This window comes from Bacillus rossius, chromosome 13, assembly GCF_032445375.1.
Source record: "Bacillus rossius redtenbacheri isolate Brsri chromosome 13, Brsri_v3, whole genome shotgun sequence".
NCBI classification, from domain to species: Eukaryota; Metazoa; Arthropoda; class Insecta; order Phasmatodea; family Bacillidae; genus Bacillus; species Bacillus rossius.
In genome coordinates, this window is record NC_086340.1 from 6,225,985 (window position 1) to 6,242,495 (window position 16,511).

Genomic DNA, 16,511 nt, shown 5'->3' on the forward strand with positions numbered 1-16,511 from the left:
GACCTCTCAGACCCTCGGAGCACCCAGGCTTCAGACACATTGCTATGTTCCTGCCTGCGGGCACGAGCAGGCCAGTCAGCCTCCTGGGAGTCCTCGAGGACCTCTCAGACCCTCGGAGCACCCAGGCTTCAGACACATTGCTATGTTCCTGCCTGCGGGCACGAGCAGGCCAGTCAGCCTCCTGGGAGTCCTCGAGGACCTCTCAGACCCTCGGAGCACCCAGGCTTCAGACACATGGCTATGTTCCTACCTGCGGGCACGAGCAGGCCAGTCAGCCTCCTGGGAGTCCTCGAGGACCTCTCAGACCCTCGGAGCACCCAGGCTTCAGACACATGGCTATGTTCCTGCCTGCGGGCACGAGCAGGCCAGTCAGCCTCCTGGGAGTCCTCGAGGACCTCTCAGACCCTCGGAGCACCCAGGCTTCAGACACATGGCTATGTTCCTGCCTGCGGGCACGAGCAGGCCAGTCAGCCTCCTGGGAGTCCTCGAGGACCTCTCAGACCCTCGGAGCACCCAGGCTTCAGACACATGGCTATGTTCCTGCCTGCGGGCACGAGCAGGCCAGTCAGCCTCCTGGGAGTCCTCTAGGACCTCTCAGACCCTCAGAGCACCCAGGCTTCAGACACATTGCTATGTTCCTGCCTGCGGGCATGAGCAGGCCAGTCAGCCTCCTGGGAGTCCTCGAGGACCTCTCAGACCCTTGGAGCACCCAGGCTTCAGACACATTGCTATGTTCCTGCCTGCAGTCACAAAGCAGGGAGGACAAGTCCCTGATCAGTCTGCCTTCTGGGAGTCAAAGTAATAAAATGAGGATAAAAGTGAAATGTTGAGACAAAGAAACGACGGGATGCAAATAGTGACGTGAAATATATGAGTACTCGATAATAACCACATGCTTTCGGTAATGTCAGCTTGCGTAAAATCCTCATTTTCACCCTCGCCGTGAATCGAACGCAGAATGTCTTGGTGGAGAGGAAAATGTTTTGACCACTCAACGTCTCTGGACCCCTACGGTGAATTATATTTTGAAGTGTGTACGTGCCCCATTATGATATTTAAAAAAAAAAAAAAAATTCTCTGAAACTAATGCGCATTATCAGTTTCTTTTTTTTTCATTTAAAAGCAATCACAAGAAGTAATGGGATATCTTTTGTGTATTTACATGCTAGTGCAGTAGAAAACAGTGAATCAAAGTACTGGTGAGTTACTAATCCATATTTCTACTTTTTCATGTGTGCAGCTGTGTTATCATTCTCCCATACAGCACAATTTGTGTAATCATGCCACACTCTATCAAAGCAGGCAAAGATACAGTTATAAATAAATATCTGTAATGTTATAGAAAATTTAACAATGTGTCAGCATGGAAGAGTTACGGTTTCAGAGACATCCATGCAATGTTGCAGTGATGTTACAGTGTTTAAAGAAAATTGGTAATGGCATGTTAAAATGAATCCATCTATAAAAAAGTCCTCCCCGGCGGGGAATCGAACCCCGGTCTCCCGCGCGACAGGCGGGGATACTGACCACTATACTACCGAGGACTACATTACCACTATACCTCTTAAGGAGGTATGTATGTATGTATGTATGTATGTATGTATGTATGTATATATATATACACACACACTAATATGATTTTTTTCTTAATTTGTATGGAGTTTAATTTGAAATTAGTCTTTTCGTACGTCAATAATCACATTAAGTCAAATATTTACAGTTACCTTGCCGCCGTGTTTTTTTTTCACTTAAAATACATTACCGCAAGTAGTATCCCTCAACATTTTTTTTCTGTACATTTAATTACCCCAACATTTACATTAAGGCCTGTTCTTACATGACACGGAAACGTGAAAATTGGTTGTCTGTAAAGTCGGTTTACGGACGATAGTTTAACGTGACAACGTCATAACAAAACATTGATGAAATGATTGCATATTTTTATGAATAAAATTGAATCATTTTTATTGCATTATCACTATTTTGTATGGATACAAAGAAGGAGTGAAATGAAATCTACAATTTAATTGATACATTTACTTTTATTTGTGCTCATTAATTCAAATATGTTTATTACTTTAACGAAGAGATTATTTTAACTACTTATAACTTTTATACATGTTTGCTATTTAACTTCTTCCAATCTGTGTTATTCTGTTAAGGATAGGACGATGATAGGAAAAGTAGGAAACGAATTGGGAGTGTTTCAAGTTTAATGTGCCTCGAAAAAGTCAAATCGATGGTTGTTCCAATCGTGTGGAAGAGAGATAGATGCGGTGCAAGCGTACAATGAGCGTAACGGGACACAGCGTAACGGGACAACGTGTGAAACGGGACAATGAGCGTAACGGGACAATTAGTCATCCTTTTTCGTGCGTGCAGCCGGAGTTCATCGATTTATTAGACGTGACGTCCAAAATAATTTTTGTGGATAACTGAACGTTGTAACAGCGGTGACATGCCTGCGATCGGCGGGAAGTTCAAGGGCAGAGGCGGGTCGTCCCTTTGCTTCCGGAACAGCTTCATGATGCGCTCCACCTCGTGCTCGCAGTAGCGCAGAACGCGCGCGTACTTCACGTCCATCTGCGCCAGAGGGATCTTCTCGCTCACCTGCGGCAGTCACAAGACAGGTTTGCAAACCCTTCCCGCGCTCATCCGAACTCTTGAAGTGACGTGGCACAGTAAGTAGCAAGGCCTCCGAAAGACCAGGGCTTGGGTCCCAGTGCCACCATCCTGATATTGGGTTCCACTGTCTCCCGAAATTTACTCCAAAGGAAATGCTTCAAGGGGCTGCCTCCTATTTCAGGTCAAGATTTTATATTTACAGCAATTACAGATAAACTGGTTTGAATTTCTTTCAGAAAATATTAATTAATTTTAGCTGGCATTTCAAAATTCTCAAATTTGTTACAATTTTGACAGCCAAGAAACATGAAATGATTTTTTGTGATATAAATGCAAACCATATCATGAAGTAGCGAGTGGCATTGCAGTTAAACCTAAAAAAGTTTAATTTTTTTTAATAAATTAAATACTCCTTATTTGTACAACCCAAAAACGTTGAAAATGTAACTTTGGCAGCCAATTATGCAAAAAGTATGGGCTGTATAAATTTTTTATTTCGTGAAATTTAAACAATTTAAAAAGTCTTAAAGTTGAACAGTGATTAATATAAATGTAAAATCATGACTTGAAATGGGAGGCACGCCCTTAATGGTTGCCTTCGATAAAATAAGGTTGTTTGTTTTCCAACATACTTGATGTGTGTCATCGTGTGTTACCCTCTCTAATGGTGTCACCGTCGACCATGACGCCAAGCCCGAATCATCACAAACTTCTAGGTGCGTTAAAGGGGCATAGACAATATTGCATTAGATGATATATAAGAAGGCTTGAGCTATAGCAAACAAAGCTACAACAAAAGAAAAAAAGAGGCATCAAGACTTATTATGGTATGACAGGTAAATTGTAAGGAAGATGGATGAAATGGAAGTGTAAAAAAAAAAGAAGTTGATCACGAGGTGAATAAGATGAGAGTGGAAGTGTGAGCGGGAAATGGGGGAGGACTTCGTCAAAGTGAAGACTGAAAGATGGTGGGAAGACAGGTGGAAGTGAGGAGGTTAAGTTCCAAGACGACCTGTTCAGCAGGTGGAAACTGCAAATGATGATAACGTTAGTGATGATGGTAACGATAACGATGATGGTGATGATGGTTATGGTGATTATGATGAATTACATTTCATTCCTGTTGGATTCCTTATTTTATAACTTTAGGAGAATACATTAACTTATTTATGTCTGCCTCTTGGGGAGTAGAAGAATAATAATAACTCCTTAAAACCATTCACTCAAATCTATTCCTGGGTTAAATAGTATGAATACAAGCACTATTTCACAACAGGTCTCTCACATGTCCAAAATTGAAACAAAGCTCGTAAGCGATCTCAGACTTCTGCAGCATTCCAGTCTTTGCTTTCGGGTTGTAGTTGCATGATACTGATGAAGTTCAGAACTTGCTTAGGGCTGACTTGTCACCCTGAATATGATGACTTAAACCCGACAGAAGAAAAACTGCTGAAACAAAGCTCGCAAATATATATTATCACAAGTAAATTTTTTTTGTAGGACAAAACGTCTATGCAACTCTAACACAAATGAGAAGATGTTCTTGGAGATAAGGTGTGAATTGGCTTTTTAGTCATCATGCAAGTCCATGTTGGACTCCCACTTGCTCTTTACGTATCATAGAAATCTAGGTTATTCAGAGGAAGATTAGAGGTAAAATTATGTAATGGAGCATGACAGAAAACTATAGTGCAGATTGGGGAAGGTGATAATAGAATAACCCAAGAAATTCCGATTGTTTCAAGGCAGCATTCTCCAAGGTTTCTACTTGTGGAAAATCTGGGTTTGACCCATCCAGGAATAGGGCCCAGATCACCTATGTAAGAGGCGACTAACTCAAAACCCTACCGCACGCAATGGGCCTCCTGTCGAAAGTGAGCATATAGTCATTACAAAATTACATAAACACTCAGGCTGGATTGCAGAGCCATGCAGGGTAAATCTAAGACAACCAACCACAAGTTAATCAAATGGAGATAGATTTAATTTTTGACTCAAGCCACAACCGTGTGCGCTGACCCTAAATTACAGTATGCCCATAAAAGAATGTCTCAGTCATGAATTTTAATAGTATCAACTGTAAGTATTATATAGTGATGGTTCAAGGTTGTAATTAAAGAGAAACTCTAACAGTTTGGTGTTTTCTCACTTGCAGCGCCACCTGCGCAAAATGGCGACTCCTGAGCGTAATCTCCCCAAACTTGTAGAGAGTGAAAATGTAAACTTTATTTGGCAACAGGATGGAGCCCCTCCCTATTGGAATCTCTTTTTTCGAGAGTGGTCGCACGTCCAAGTCCCCGACCGTGGATTGGTCGTAATGGTCGAGACGACAGAGCTCTTTTTCTCGCTGACCAAGTTCACATAACATAACGCAAAACCAATTTTTTTCCTGTGGGGCTTTATAAAAAATCGTGTCTATGTTCCGCCGCTACCTAATGATTTGCCAGAGTTCAGACACAGAACTGAAGAGGCTATTGCTTCCGTTAAAATCGGACATGCTAACCAAAGTGTATGTTGGATGTGCGCCATATAAATAAAGGTGCACATATTGAACTTTACTAAGAAAAAACCTTAGGTTATTTTAGCTTCAATTTTATGTACAATTTGTTGTAACTAGTCTAAATTAAACTTGTTATAATACGCCATTGAATCTGGAACATTCCTTTTTTGGACATCCTGTTTTAAAACCACCGATGAACGCAAGATGTAGTTGGGATATCGGTACCAGGGGCGTAGCCAGGGGGGTTTTAGGGGTTCACCCCCCCCCCCCCCAGCACCAAATCTTTAATTTATTTCTTATTAATCACTCAAACAAATTTCATATTAAAATTAATAAAAATTTTACCATTAAAATATTTAAATTTAAGTACCGAAAACTGCTAAAATAGCACTATTTTACACATTAAATTCCTAATTTTCCCGGGGGAGGACCCCCGGACCACCCGGTTTTAATACGGGGGGTGGGGGGGGGCCATGCTTCTTAACACCCCCCCCATACACAAATCCTTGCTACGCCACTGATCGGTTCAAATACCTTCTCGAAACGCACGAGGAAGCGTATTCCCTGAGGAGTCTCCCAGACATTGGCGAAGTTCTCCTCGATGACGGCGGCCACCGTGTCCTTGAGCACGTCCAACCTCGCGAGGAATATCTCGAAGTCGGCGTCGAACTCGCTGTTCCGCTGGTCCAGGTAGTCGTACGCCTTGGTCGTCACGCCGGCCTTGGCGTCCCCGAAGGTCTTGATGGCCTCCTCCAGAGCTGGATCGCGGATCAAAAAAGAAAACTGGTTGTCTGTAAAGTTGGTTTACGGACGATAGTTTAACGCGCGACAACGTCATAACGAAACATTGATGAAATGATTGCGTACTTTTATGAATAAAATTGAATCATTTTTATTGAATTATCACTATTTCGTATGGATACAAAGAAGGAGTGAAATGAATCTACAATTTAATTGATCAATTAAATTTAATTTGCACTCATTAATTCAAATATGTTTATTACTTTAACGAACACATTATTTTAACTTTTATACATGTTTGCTATTTAACTTCTTCCAATCTGTTTTATTCTGTTTTTAAGGATAGGACGATGATAGGAAAAGTAGGAAACGAATGGGAGTGTTTCAAATTTAATGTGTCTCGAGAAAGTCAAATCGATGGTTGTTCCAACCGAGTTGAAGAGAGATAGATGCTGAGCAAGCGTACAATGAGCGTAACGGGACACAGCGTAACGTGACAATGTGCGTAACGGGAAACTGTTTCGTGCGTGCAGCCGGCGTTCATCGATTTATTAGACGTTGTCACGTCAAAACAGCTGTTCACTGAGGAAATCTTCATATCAATAATAAAAGGTCTCTTTAAGAAGAAATTTACTTAGAGACTAGTTAGTTGCTGGGCGCCCAAGGCACCTGTTGAAAACTGATGAATAAAACAAACACTTTAATTTAATTACATACGAATTATTTATTCAAAATTAAATTTAATTTTAATATCATGTAAATAAAAATTATTTATGATTTGTCTAAAAACTTTATAAAAAAACATATTTGACAAAAAATTGTTTCTAAAAATGACCCTCTTGAAAAACTACATTAACTTGTTAATTTTCTCTGGTCAAACAACACAACTTGAATTATATTAGAGAGATGTAGGTACGCGGCTAAAACGTGGAAAAATAAGCCAAGGCTCGCTACTTTATCACCGAAAACTCCAGAAACTACCGGCCTCGTCAAAATATGACTCTATGCACATTATCTTTGCGGCAAGGACTCGACAGCAATGCTGGGAGGAACAGGTTAGCAAAGAGCAAAGAAAATGTTACCTACACTGTAAGCGCATGAAAACAGAATTCATCCAGCGTTACAGAGTCAGTCAATTAGTCAGTCAGTGAGTCAATGATGTGCGTATTTATATTTGTACACAGCATAATCAAAATACATTAGCTTACAAGCTATTAGAACACCACAAAAGTTTAAAATATGTACTTTTACGAAAATAATTTTTAATAGTCTAATATTCCTGTATTAGAGCCTAAATAAAATCTATAGCTTGGGAATGATTCTAATTTTCAATCTGTTTTGTATATTTAATTATTTATTAAGATTAGAAGCTTATTGACTAGGGAATATTTTTTTAATTGGCTGTGTACGTGTCGATTAGAGGATATAAATGCTCCGTATGCTCTGTTCACTCAAAAATTTAAATATTTCAGCAGCAACAAAATTATGTTTTTTTCGTGCAAGCTAAACAACCTAGGTTGTCTAGGGACTAGCCTATCCAACTTTCTACTCTGAGGTCGAGAACTCCAGTATCGTCTGAGACACTGATGCATTTATAATATTAGATTTTTGTAAGGCATCACCCACACGAAGGCAGAGATGTTTAAATGCCATAAAATTGCAAAAAAAAAAAAATTATGCTTGCATGATAGCTGCGTGTAGGAACACTAGATGTTACGGTCTAATGTTGTCTTGCACAATGAAATGGATGCATTTTTACAAATGATTCTGCGAGAGTTAAACAGCCTAATGGTTTACGTGTACTACGATATCATTCTGAGATCATAAAACGTTTGTTTGTCTAAAGTAGTTATTGATAATAATTGAAAGGAGTATTTAAAATGGAGAAATTGGGTCATAAAAATGTTCCCAGATTTTAATATATTTTTTTCTTCTATTTATACCATCGATTCTGAGTCTGCAATTAATCTAAATGCTATAATAATTTGTAAATATGGCTTTATTAATTTCATTAATTTTACATTGTCTTATTAATTAACTTAAAATAAATATACTTACGTTCCCCGAGTAACAGCCCTGTAAACAAACGAATTAAAACATGTTAAAACCCAGCAAAACATGTTTGAAAACATTCAGAGACTCTTCGCAAATAAAAATATTTACAAACCTTCGTCTAAAACTTAATGAGCACTGTAAAAAAAGTAATAATAAAAATTTGTCTAATTTTTCTAGTCACACTAACAAAACTATTATTAATATCAACCCACGGGTGGATCCAAGAGGGGGGGGGGGGGGGGGGGGGGCACCAGAAAAAACAGTTGTCTGCTACATTAATATTGCCGACAAAAGTGATTGTTTCTGAAAACAATACAATATTTTAATATAATTAATAAATTTCTTGTAGAATCATAAAATCTGGTGGTTGGATGTTATGTGTAGTGTGAGTACATTAAATACAAATTTAGTAATTTTAAGACATTTTTTCTCTGGCTACTCTGAAATCCTAGAGTGACCCCCCCTAGGTGAACCTCTGGATCCGCCACTGTATCAACCTAGCTGTTTACTTGTGTTTAAAAGTCAACACATTTCCCACCTGTCTGGTTGCATAAGGGGTGGAAGCATGGAAATAATAAGACTGAACCAGGCTCGTGAAATACATGCCTCTTCACCCATATCCACCAAGCACTTAACTATCATAGAGTGCGTACATCGGTGATACGACTCCACATGACTAACAGTCGACCCTGTTGTTTTATAAAAAAATTAAGATCAATGCCCCCATGACGATTTTGTATTACTAAAAAACCCTGCATACCGAATTTTTAATTTCTTAATTCTTTCAGAAACATCGATTAAAAGGCACCCTTTACAATTAATGTTAAGAACGAAAAAATTTAAGGCAAATAATGAATCTTTAATGACTATTCAGACACATTCCAGACATTTGGCATCAAAACTTGAAGACCTTCGCTTTTGGCAGCTAAAATAAACAACTAGGTTAAAATACTAAAACAAAACAAAAATATGTGTGTACTTACGTACGCATGTTATAAGTTATTCTTACTAGGCGTGATAAAAAAACTAACTTTATTTTGCATATAAATAATTAGTATAAATAAAATAATAGAAGAACTTGAGTGATTTTATAAGTATGGTAGGTAAAATAAAAATTCAATCAAATACTTTTCTTTAATAAATACGCAGGATTCAATGTTAATATAAACATGTGTATAAAAAACATTATTTAATTTAGTAAAATAATCAAGATAAATAATTATTAGTAATGAAAATCAATAAATAAGGTGAATTTACATTATAATTTATTAAGTATAAAATTTTGTTTAAAAATTAATGTAAAATATATAATTTATAATTCAAATAAATTATACATAGGGGAACATAACTCCTATAAATAAATTAAAAAATACACTTGTAAACGTTTATCAACACAAATGCTATCACTATTATTCATAATAAATATATATATTTAATTACATAGCCCAGTATTCAATATCGACCACTAAAGTACATGATTTAAAAGAACATATGAAATTTTTTTATTTTTGTGTAGTTTTTTTGTATGTATACATTTTTCATCGTGTGAAAATTTCTTAGCATGGTGGGCGCTCAGAGTAAAAATTCGCTCTCATCATTCTTTCGTAAGGCGCCTAAAAAGTATAATGTGAAAAAATAAAAAAAAAGAATCACCTTCCATCCTGCGCTGGAACAGCAGGTTGTAGTCGTCCACGAGGTCGAACAGGGCGATGATCTTGGCGAGGCGGTCGCAGAAGGTGTCGAACTTGCCGAACACGTAGTTCTCGGAGAAGCCGAAGGACGCCTGGCCGGGCAGGAAGGCCTGACCCTTGACCAGGGCGTACGTGCGGCGGTACATCTCGTTCAGCTTGATGCAGTGCAGCAGCTTGGTCCTCACCTCCCCGCGGTCCTGGGTCCACACCGTCTCCTTGCCGCGGCACGTCACGTACTGCTTGCACGACTCGATCATCTGGTTCGTGATCTACAGACACGACAATCACAATGCAGGATCTGGGACCGCGCCGTCTCCTTGCCGCGGCACGTCACGTACTGCTTGCACGACTCGATCATCTGGTTCGTGATCTACAGACACGACAATCACAATGCAGGATCTGGGACCGCGCCGTCTCCTTGCCGCGGCACGTCACGTACTGCTTGCACGACTCGATCATCTGGTTCGTGATCTACAGACACGACAATCACAATGCAGGATCTGGGACCGCGCCGTCTCCTTGCCGCGGCACGTCACATACTGCTTGCACGACTCGATCATCTGGTTCGTGATCTACAGACACGACAATCACAATGCAGGATCTGGGACCGCGCCGTCTCCTTGCCGCGGCACGTCACATACTGCTTGCACGACTCGATCATCTGGTTCGTGATCTACAGACACGACGATCACAACGCAGGACCTGGGACCACGCCGTCTCCTTTACCGCGGCACGTCACGTACTGCTTGCACGACTCGATCATCTGGTTCGTGATCTACAGACACAACGATCACAACGCAGGACCTGTGACCACGCCGTCTTCTTCACCGCGGCACGTCACGTACTGCTTGCACGACTCAATCATGTGGTTCGTGATCTGCGGACACAACGATCACAACGCAGGACCTGGGACCACGCCGTCTCCTTTACCGCGGCACGTCACGCACTGCTTGCATGACTCGATCATCTGGTTCGTGATCTACGGACACTTACAACGATCACAATGCAAGATCTTGGACGACACCATCACCTTGCCGTGGCATGTCACGTACTGCTTGCACGACTCGGTCATCTGGTTCGTGATCTACGGACACTTACAACGATCACAATGCAAGATCTTGGACGACACATCACCTTGCCGCGGTATGTCACGTACTGCTTACATGACTCGATCATCTGGTTCGTGATCTGCGGCAGTCGACGACGAGTTTGTTAGAGATGGACACATACAACAATTACACTATCTTCTTGCCGCTGCATGTCAGTAATGCTTGCAGTTATTTCGTTATATGGGGCAGCTGACTTAACCGCTTATCATTTGTTCCAAAACACCCAACGTGGTGTCACAAAATTTTAGTCAACGATGTGCTCAGTCACTAAATATATAAAAACGGTAATGAATTAATGATTCCATGTTGTTTCCTACAAGAGCATTAATTATATAAATTTGAAGATGATAAAATGGTTATATTGAACAGCTACCGTATACATTGGCTGGTAAATTGGATTATACGATAAAATCAGCAGGCATATGGCAATTTTTTTTCCAGATTTTGTCACTTGCGATAAATCCTATTTTAAGAGATCAAGGAATATAAAAAAAATTACTGCGTTAGTTTTTTTATTGGTATAGCTATTACTACGTCCAAATGTTTAATGTCAAACACCATATTAAAAAATTTAAATTATTCACTTGTTTAATATAAGGAGCGACCCAGATTGCAGATGGTTTTTCGAGATTTTTTTAGTTATACTTTTCTTCCTCCGGTTTTTGACCTTATGTTATTCATTTACAATGTTTCTACAGTAATATATACTTCTGGTGTGTTGCAATCGAGTATATTTAAAACAGTGAGATGTTTTGTCCAGATATTTGTGTTTATGGGTGGTAAACAATAACAAGGCCTTTATTTCTAAGTAAAACAGAAATACGTTTTTATAAGATCATGGTAAATCATATGGTTCGTCGTCCATAGTACTATTTTAAAAAAAAACTGTAAACTTGAACCTTTTTTAATTCACCACCAAGAAAAAATTAAATTGATTGTATCCATCAAAGTTGGGCGTACAGAATTTTCAAATATTCAGCTGAGGTAAGGATAAAGAATAACTTTCGTGTATTTAACACACACAGTGTTTATAGTTTCATCCCATTATTATTTTTATGATCTAAGGTGATATGACGTGTTGGCAAGCCTATAGAACGGAAGTTAGTGCTGCCGTTGATTCTTACCTTAACCATTAGCGAGGAGGTTCTCTCTGAAGTATTGTAGTACTGGGAGACGCTGTGGATCAGTCTGACCGTTTGCAGAAGGCTCATTATAGAGTCCTTCATTTTCACCTACGAAAAATAACAACATGTGTAGTTAAGTTTCATTACATGATTAGAAAAATCTTTATTTAACAACACATTTTCATCATACAAATGTTAAGAACGGGAATCAAAACATATTCCATGCAGTTAAAAACTAATTCACAAATGAGTAGACTGACTTGTCTTCCGAGTCAGGCAAAATAGTGTAAATTCCAATCGTTTTTGCTGGAGATAGATTTTTCTGACCTGTAAAAAAATTAGTAAGATATTTTAACATTATAAAATATTATGATAATTTCTCTAACTTAACTAAGTTTTTAATTAGGTAGCCTAAATTCAAGACACATTCTAGAAGACATTGAATTTTCGCAACCAATTTTTGATGATAATGACAATGATGATGAAATAGGGCTTAATGTTTCATCGACAAGAAACGAACTGATGTATTGTTGAAATTATTAGAGGTAACTCTCATCTTGTCACTATGTATAAATGTTAAACATTTTTCTTGTTATCTGCTAATCTGCTTGACCTTTTGAACTTTCGTCACATTGATGTTCTGTCGTACTCCACAATTCAGCAACACTTAGCAGATTAAATCATATTTGATGAATTACTGCTGTAAATGTTTTCTTATGGAAACAAGAAGACTAACTTTCCCAAAATCTATTTAAACTATGAAAATGACCACGATACCTTTTTGTGAGCCAATCGTGACCTGTATAAGAAACCTATGTAGATATCTGTGACTTATGATCCCCCTTCCAGGTCATTATTAAATACTAGCTGCCCGACCCGGCTTCGCACGGCTATACTAATGGAAAAATATTAAGCCACATCTCCCATTTACAGTAATGGTAAATTTAAAAAAAAATCAGTGAAAATTTATTACACTGCTGTATAATGTACCGGAGAGAAAATGAATAGCACCGATGGTTTCCCGACTCGTGCACGCAACGTACAACTGATGTACGAGTACTTCGCTACGGCAGTTTACAGGCAGATCACTCTTGCGCCGCTCATTATACATGCCCCTCCTTGTGGGTACGCCACTGCCACGCGATGCCCGTTGTCATGGAGACGCAGAAGGCATGAACAATGCAAAATCCTGTTCTCATGCAGACAAAGTACCCACTGTTGCCTGGTTTTAACCACCCAAGGGATCTAATTTTCGGAAAATGTCATCCTGCGTAACATAAGGAACATTACTGTGAAGTTTCAAGTCTGTAAAATATATATACTTGAAAAGAAGGGCAATTTTTGATATTTAAAGTACCCGCAAAATTTCAACGGTGATGAGGACTACACTAACAATGAAATAGTCGTTGCCATAGAGACGAATGAAGCATCAACAAAGCAACAGCCGTTGCCATGGTGATTTCCTACCAAAAAACTGGAAATTTTGATATATTATGCCCCCGAAACTCCCCTTGGGATCGGATTTCCGCAGAATCCGTTCTTAGTGAGCGTCTACATCACAAAATGAGTAACTATGCTAAATTTCAAGTCAATCGGGTGTATAGTTTTAGAGATCTCGTGATGAGTGAGTCAGTGAGTGGTAATTCGCTTATATTATATATATATATATATATATATATATATATATATATATATATATATATATATATACAAATCCTTGTCAGAATTGTAACGGGAGGGGAAAATTATTGATGGTCCGAAAAATGAAAATTAATTAAAAATAACAAAAATAATTCTAGTAAAAGAAAAAAAAACAAATTAAACTCAGAGAGAGGAAAAAAAAACAATAGTTAAGGTTTGCAATTTAAAGTGATAAAAAGTATTTAAATACTAATTGAACTCTTATGAGGGTACTGATTGCTTCGTTGTTAATATAACACGGTGGTTTTTACTTGTATGGGAAAATTAAGAATGATAAGGCATCTAGTGCCTGGCAACAATGTTAATAGGCAATAGGAAATAAACTTCTAGCGCCTGCGGCATTGTCAACACACACTTCGTACGTGTACTGCATGTTGTATCTAACCCCCTCTAACGCATTTGATTCTAAATTGGACTTTTAGTAAGGATCCCTAATGCTATTGATAATATAATATAGCCTATAGCCTTTCTCGATAAATGTACTATCCAACACTGAAATAATTTTTCAAATCGGACCAGTGGTTCCTGAGATTAGCGCGTTCAAACAAACAACCAAACAAACAAACTCTTCAGCTTTATAATATTAGTATAAATTTACAGATTAACTGTTAAATTTGCTGACTTCATAGTGGCTGAACTTTAAAAAAATAAAATAAAAACATATTATTTATGCATCCTTTCTGCATTATTGGCTGGCAAAGTTGCATTTTTAACATTTTCGCGCAGTACGGATAATAAGAATAAATGGCATATAAAAGTGGAACTCTTTAAATTGAAAGTCAAATTTACTGGCAACTATGTAATTACTGGATCGTTCAGGTAAAGAGCGCGTGACCTACTGTACTTACTGGATCGTGCAGGTAAAGAGCGTGGCACCATCCATACTTACTGGATCGTGCAGATATAAAGCGTGAGACTTTCTGTACTCACTGGATCGTGTAGGTAAAGAGCGTGGCACCATCCATACTCACTGGCTCGTGTAGGTAAATAGCGTGACACACGCCGTACTTACTGGATCGTGCAGGTAAAGAGCGTGGCACCATCCATACTTACTGGATCGTGCAGGAAAGAGCGTGGCACCATCCATACGTACTGGCTCATGCAGGTAAAGAGCGTGGCACCATCCATACTTACTGGATCGTGCAGGTAAAGAGCGTGGCAGCACCTCTCCATGGACTGGATGAACTTGGCGTTGTCGCGAGCCTCGTTGTAGCAGAAGGTAATCTGCCGGTCAGTTTCGCGCCATTGCTTCAGCAGCCTCGAGCGAGACACTTGGAGACACATCAGCGTCATCTGGACCTGCAGCGATACATCCACCCGGTACCAGGCTGGGAAGGAAGGAATGATAAGTGTGACGCTCGCTGGTGCTTCCAGCACGGTATCGCCCTTAAGGGGCCCGCCTACCTGGGCACACATACGGTGTGCAGAGCTTCAGGAAAAACAACGCGATTTCAAAACTACTCAAGATATCCGAGTGGGGCCTATTTACGAATAGCATTTAAGAGTTCACTGAGGACCGAAAAGTACTTTTAATTTCGGATTAAGTTTTCAAACTGTATTTTTAGAAGCGTTAAAATGTCTAAAACGCGTGTTTTCAGAGTAATTTTTAGGCATAAAACAATCAGTACAGATTCTTGAAAGCACTTAAGGGGCTTGCATAACACCTTTATCTTCATTTCTCCGCCATATAATGTTACGGTCACCGCTCAAATTTCACAGTTATCCTGTGACGACGAGACGAATGCGCGCCAGTTCAGAGACTTGCGCTTAGAGGCCATACCGCGCTGGAAGCACCAGCGAGCGTCGCGCTTATCATCCCGCCTCACTAACACACATACACCTCTGACGAGGCGGGCCCCTTAAGCGCAAGACTGAAAACTAAGGAACTATTAGTTTTGAGCGGCCACCTTAACATTATATGGCGGAGAAATAAACATAAAGGTGCAATGCAAATCCCTTGAGTTCTTTCAAGCATTTTTACCAGATTTTTTATGCCTAAAAAACAAGTTGAAAAAAATATATTTTTAGCCTTTTTTCACGATTCTAAAAATACAGTTTAAAAAACTAAATCAGTAAAGATGACTTCTTTTTAGTCCTCAGAGTATTTCTAAATGTTTTACTTAAGCAGACACCACTAGGATATATTTAGCGGTTTTCCAACTGCGTGGTTTTCTCTGAAGATCTGCACTCTATGTATGCTCGGTTAGGGAGACGGACAAGAACCGAAAGACGACATATTATTTTCATCAGTTAGTTATTTTATGCAATAACCATTTTGTATTGTTTGGTATATAAAGTACGCTGACGTTAATGCACATATTAGATACGAACAATTTATCCAAGGTCATAACATTCAATTCAAATACACATCTATTCAATACAAAACTCCACTGACGTCAAAGGAAAAACTATTTTTAGAAGCGAGTCACTATCAACTTAGGCTTTTCATTAAATTATATATTATGCTCTAAAGAAGCCAAATTTGAATATTAAAATGATGGAATTAAGATGGTGTATAAGGTTTTCTATCCCTCCCATTTTAATCAAGTCACAATTAATTTTTGCATTCTTAATTTATTTAATATACATGGCAACATGTAACCAGTTATTTTTGGAAGACAGCATCAAACACCAAAAAAACCTTCACAATTCTCATGATCTACAAAGAAAAATATATTAAGGGTTTCACTCTAAGTCCCATATTTATGAATGTCATTATTACATTAATCTGTACTGTATGAGTTTTAGTTGCTGCCAAATGCTCATGAGGACATTTGTAACATGTTCCAAAATATTTTAGAATTGAGGAAAGTCTTGTTTAAATGAATATGTTGAGTTAGGTATAAGATTACCGCATGTTTCTGAGAAAAAAAAGTTGTCCCGGAGTCGAGGATTTCAAAATTGTTCCGTTCGGTTCAGTAATAATTTCCCAAGCAACCCAGATATTAGCTATACATATTACAAT

General features: G+C 38.9%; 2 protein-coding genes and 1 non-coding gene across 3 annotated transcripts in view; all 3 read right to left on the reverse strand.

The window, feature by feature from the left end:
• Positions 1–9,877, reverse strand: part of LOC134538143 (dynein axonemal heavy chain 5) — a 141,426-nt gene extending 131,549 nt beyond the window's left edge. Inside the window, exons 1-4 of the mRNA XM_063379183.1 lie at positions 9,575–9,877; positions 7,925–7,942; positions 5,660–5,883; positions 2,459–2,610 (exon numbers count right to left, since the gene is read on the reverse strand). Coding sequence (XP_063235253.1) covers positions 2,459–2,610; positions 5,660–5,883; positions 7,925–7,942; positions 9,575–9,869 — 689 coding nt within the window. The 5' untranslated portion in view covers positions 9,870–9,877. The remainder of the gene's footprint in view (positions 1–2,458; positions 2,611–5,659; positions 5,884–7,924; positions 7,943–9,574) is intronic.
• On the reverse strand, positions 1,473–1,544 carry Trnad-guc (transfer RNA aspartic acid (anticodon GUC)). The gene has a single exon. It is a non-coding gene; the product is annotated as a tRNA-Asp (tRNA).
• An 89-nt stretch (positions 9,878–9,966) lies between the features above and the next one.
• The window catches only part of LOC134538587 (dynein axonemal heavy chain 5-like), a 30,324-nt gene continuing 23,779 nt past the window's right edge, over positions 9,967–16,511 (reverse strand). The window contains exons 9-12 of the mRNA XM_063380012.1: positions 14,681–14,845; positions 11,846–11,953; positions 10,193–10,285; positions 9,967–10,083 (exon numbers count right to left, since the gene is read on the reverse strand). Coding sequence (XP_063236082.1) covers positions 9,967–10,083; positions 10,193–10,285; positions 11,846–11,953; positions 14,681–14,845 — 483 coding nt within the window. The remainder of the gene's footprint in view (positions 10,084–10,192; positions 10,286–11,845; positions 11,954–14,680; positions 14,846–16,511) is intronic.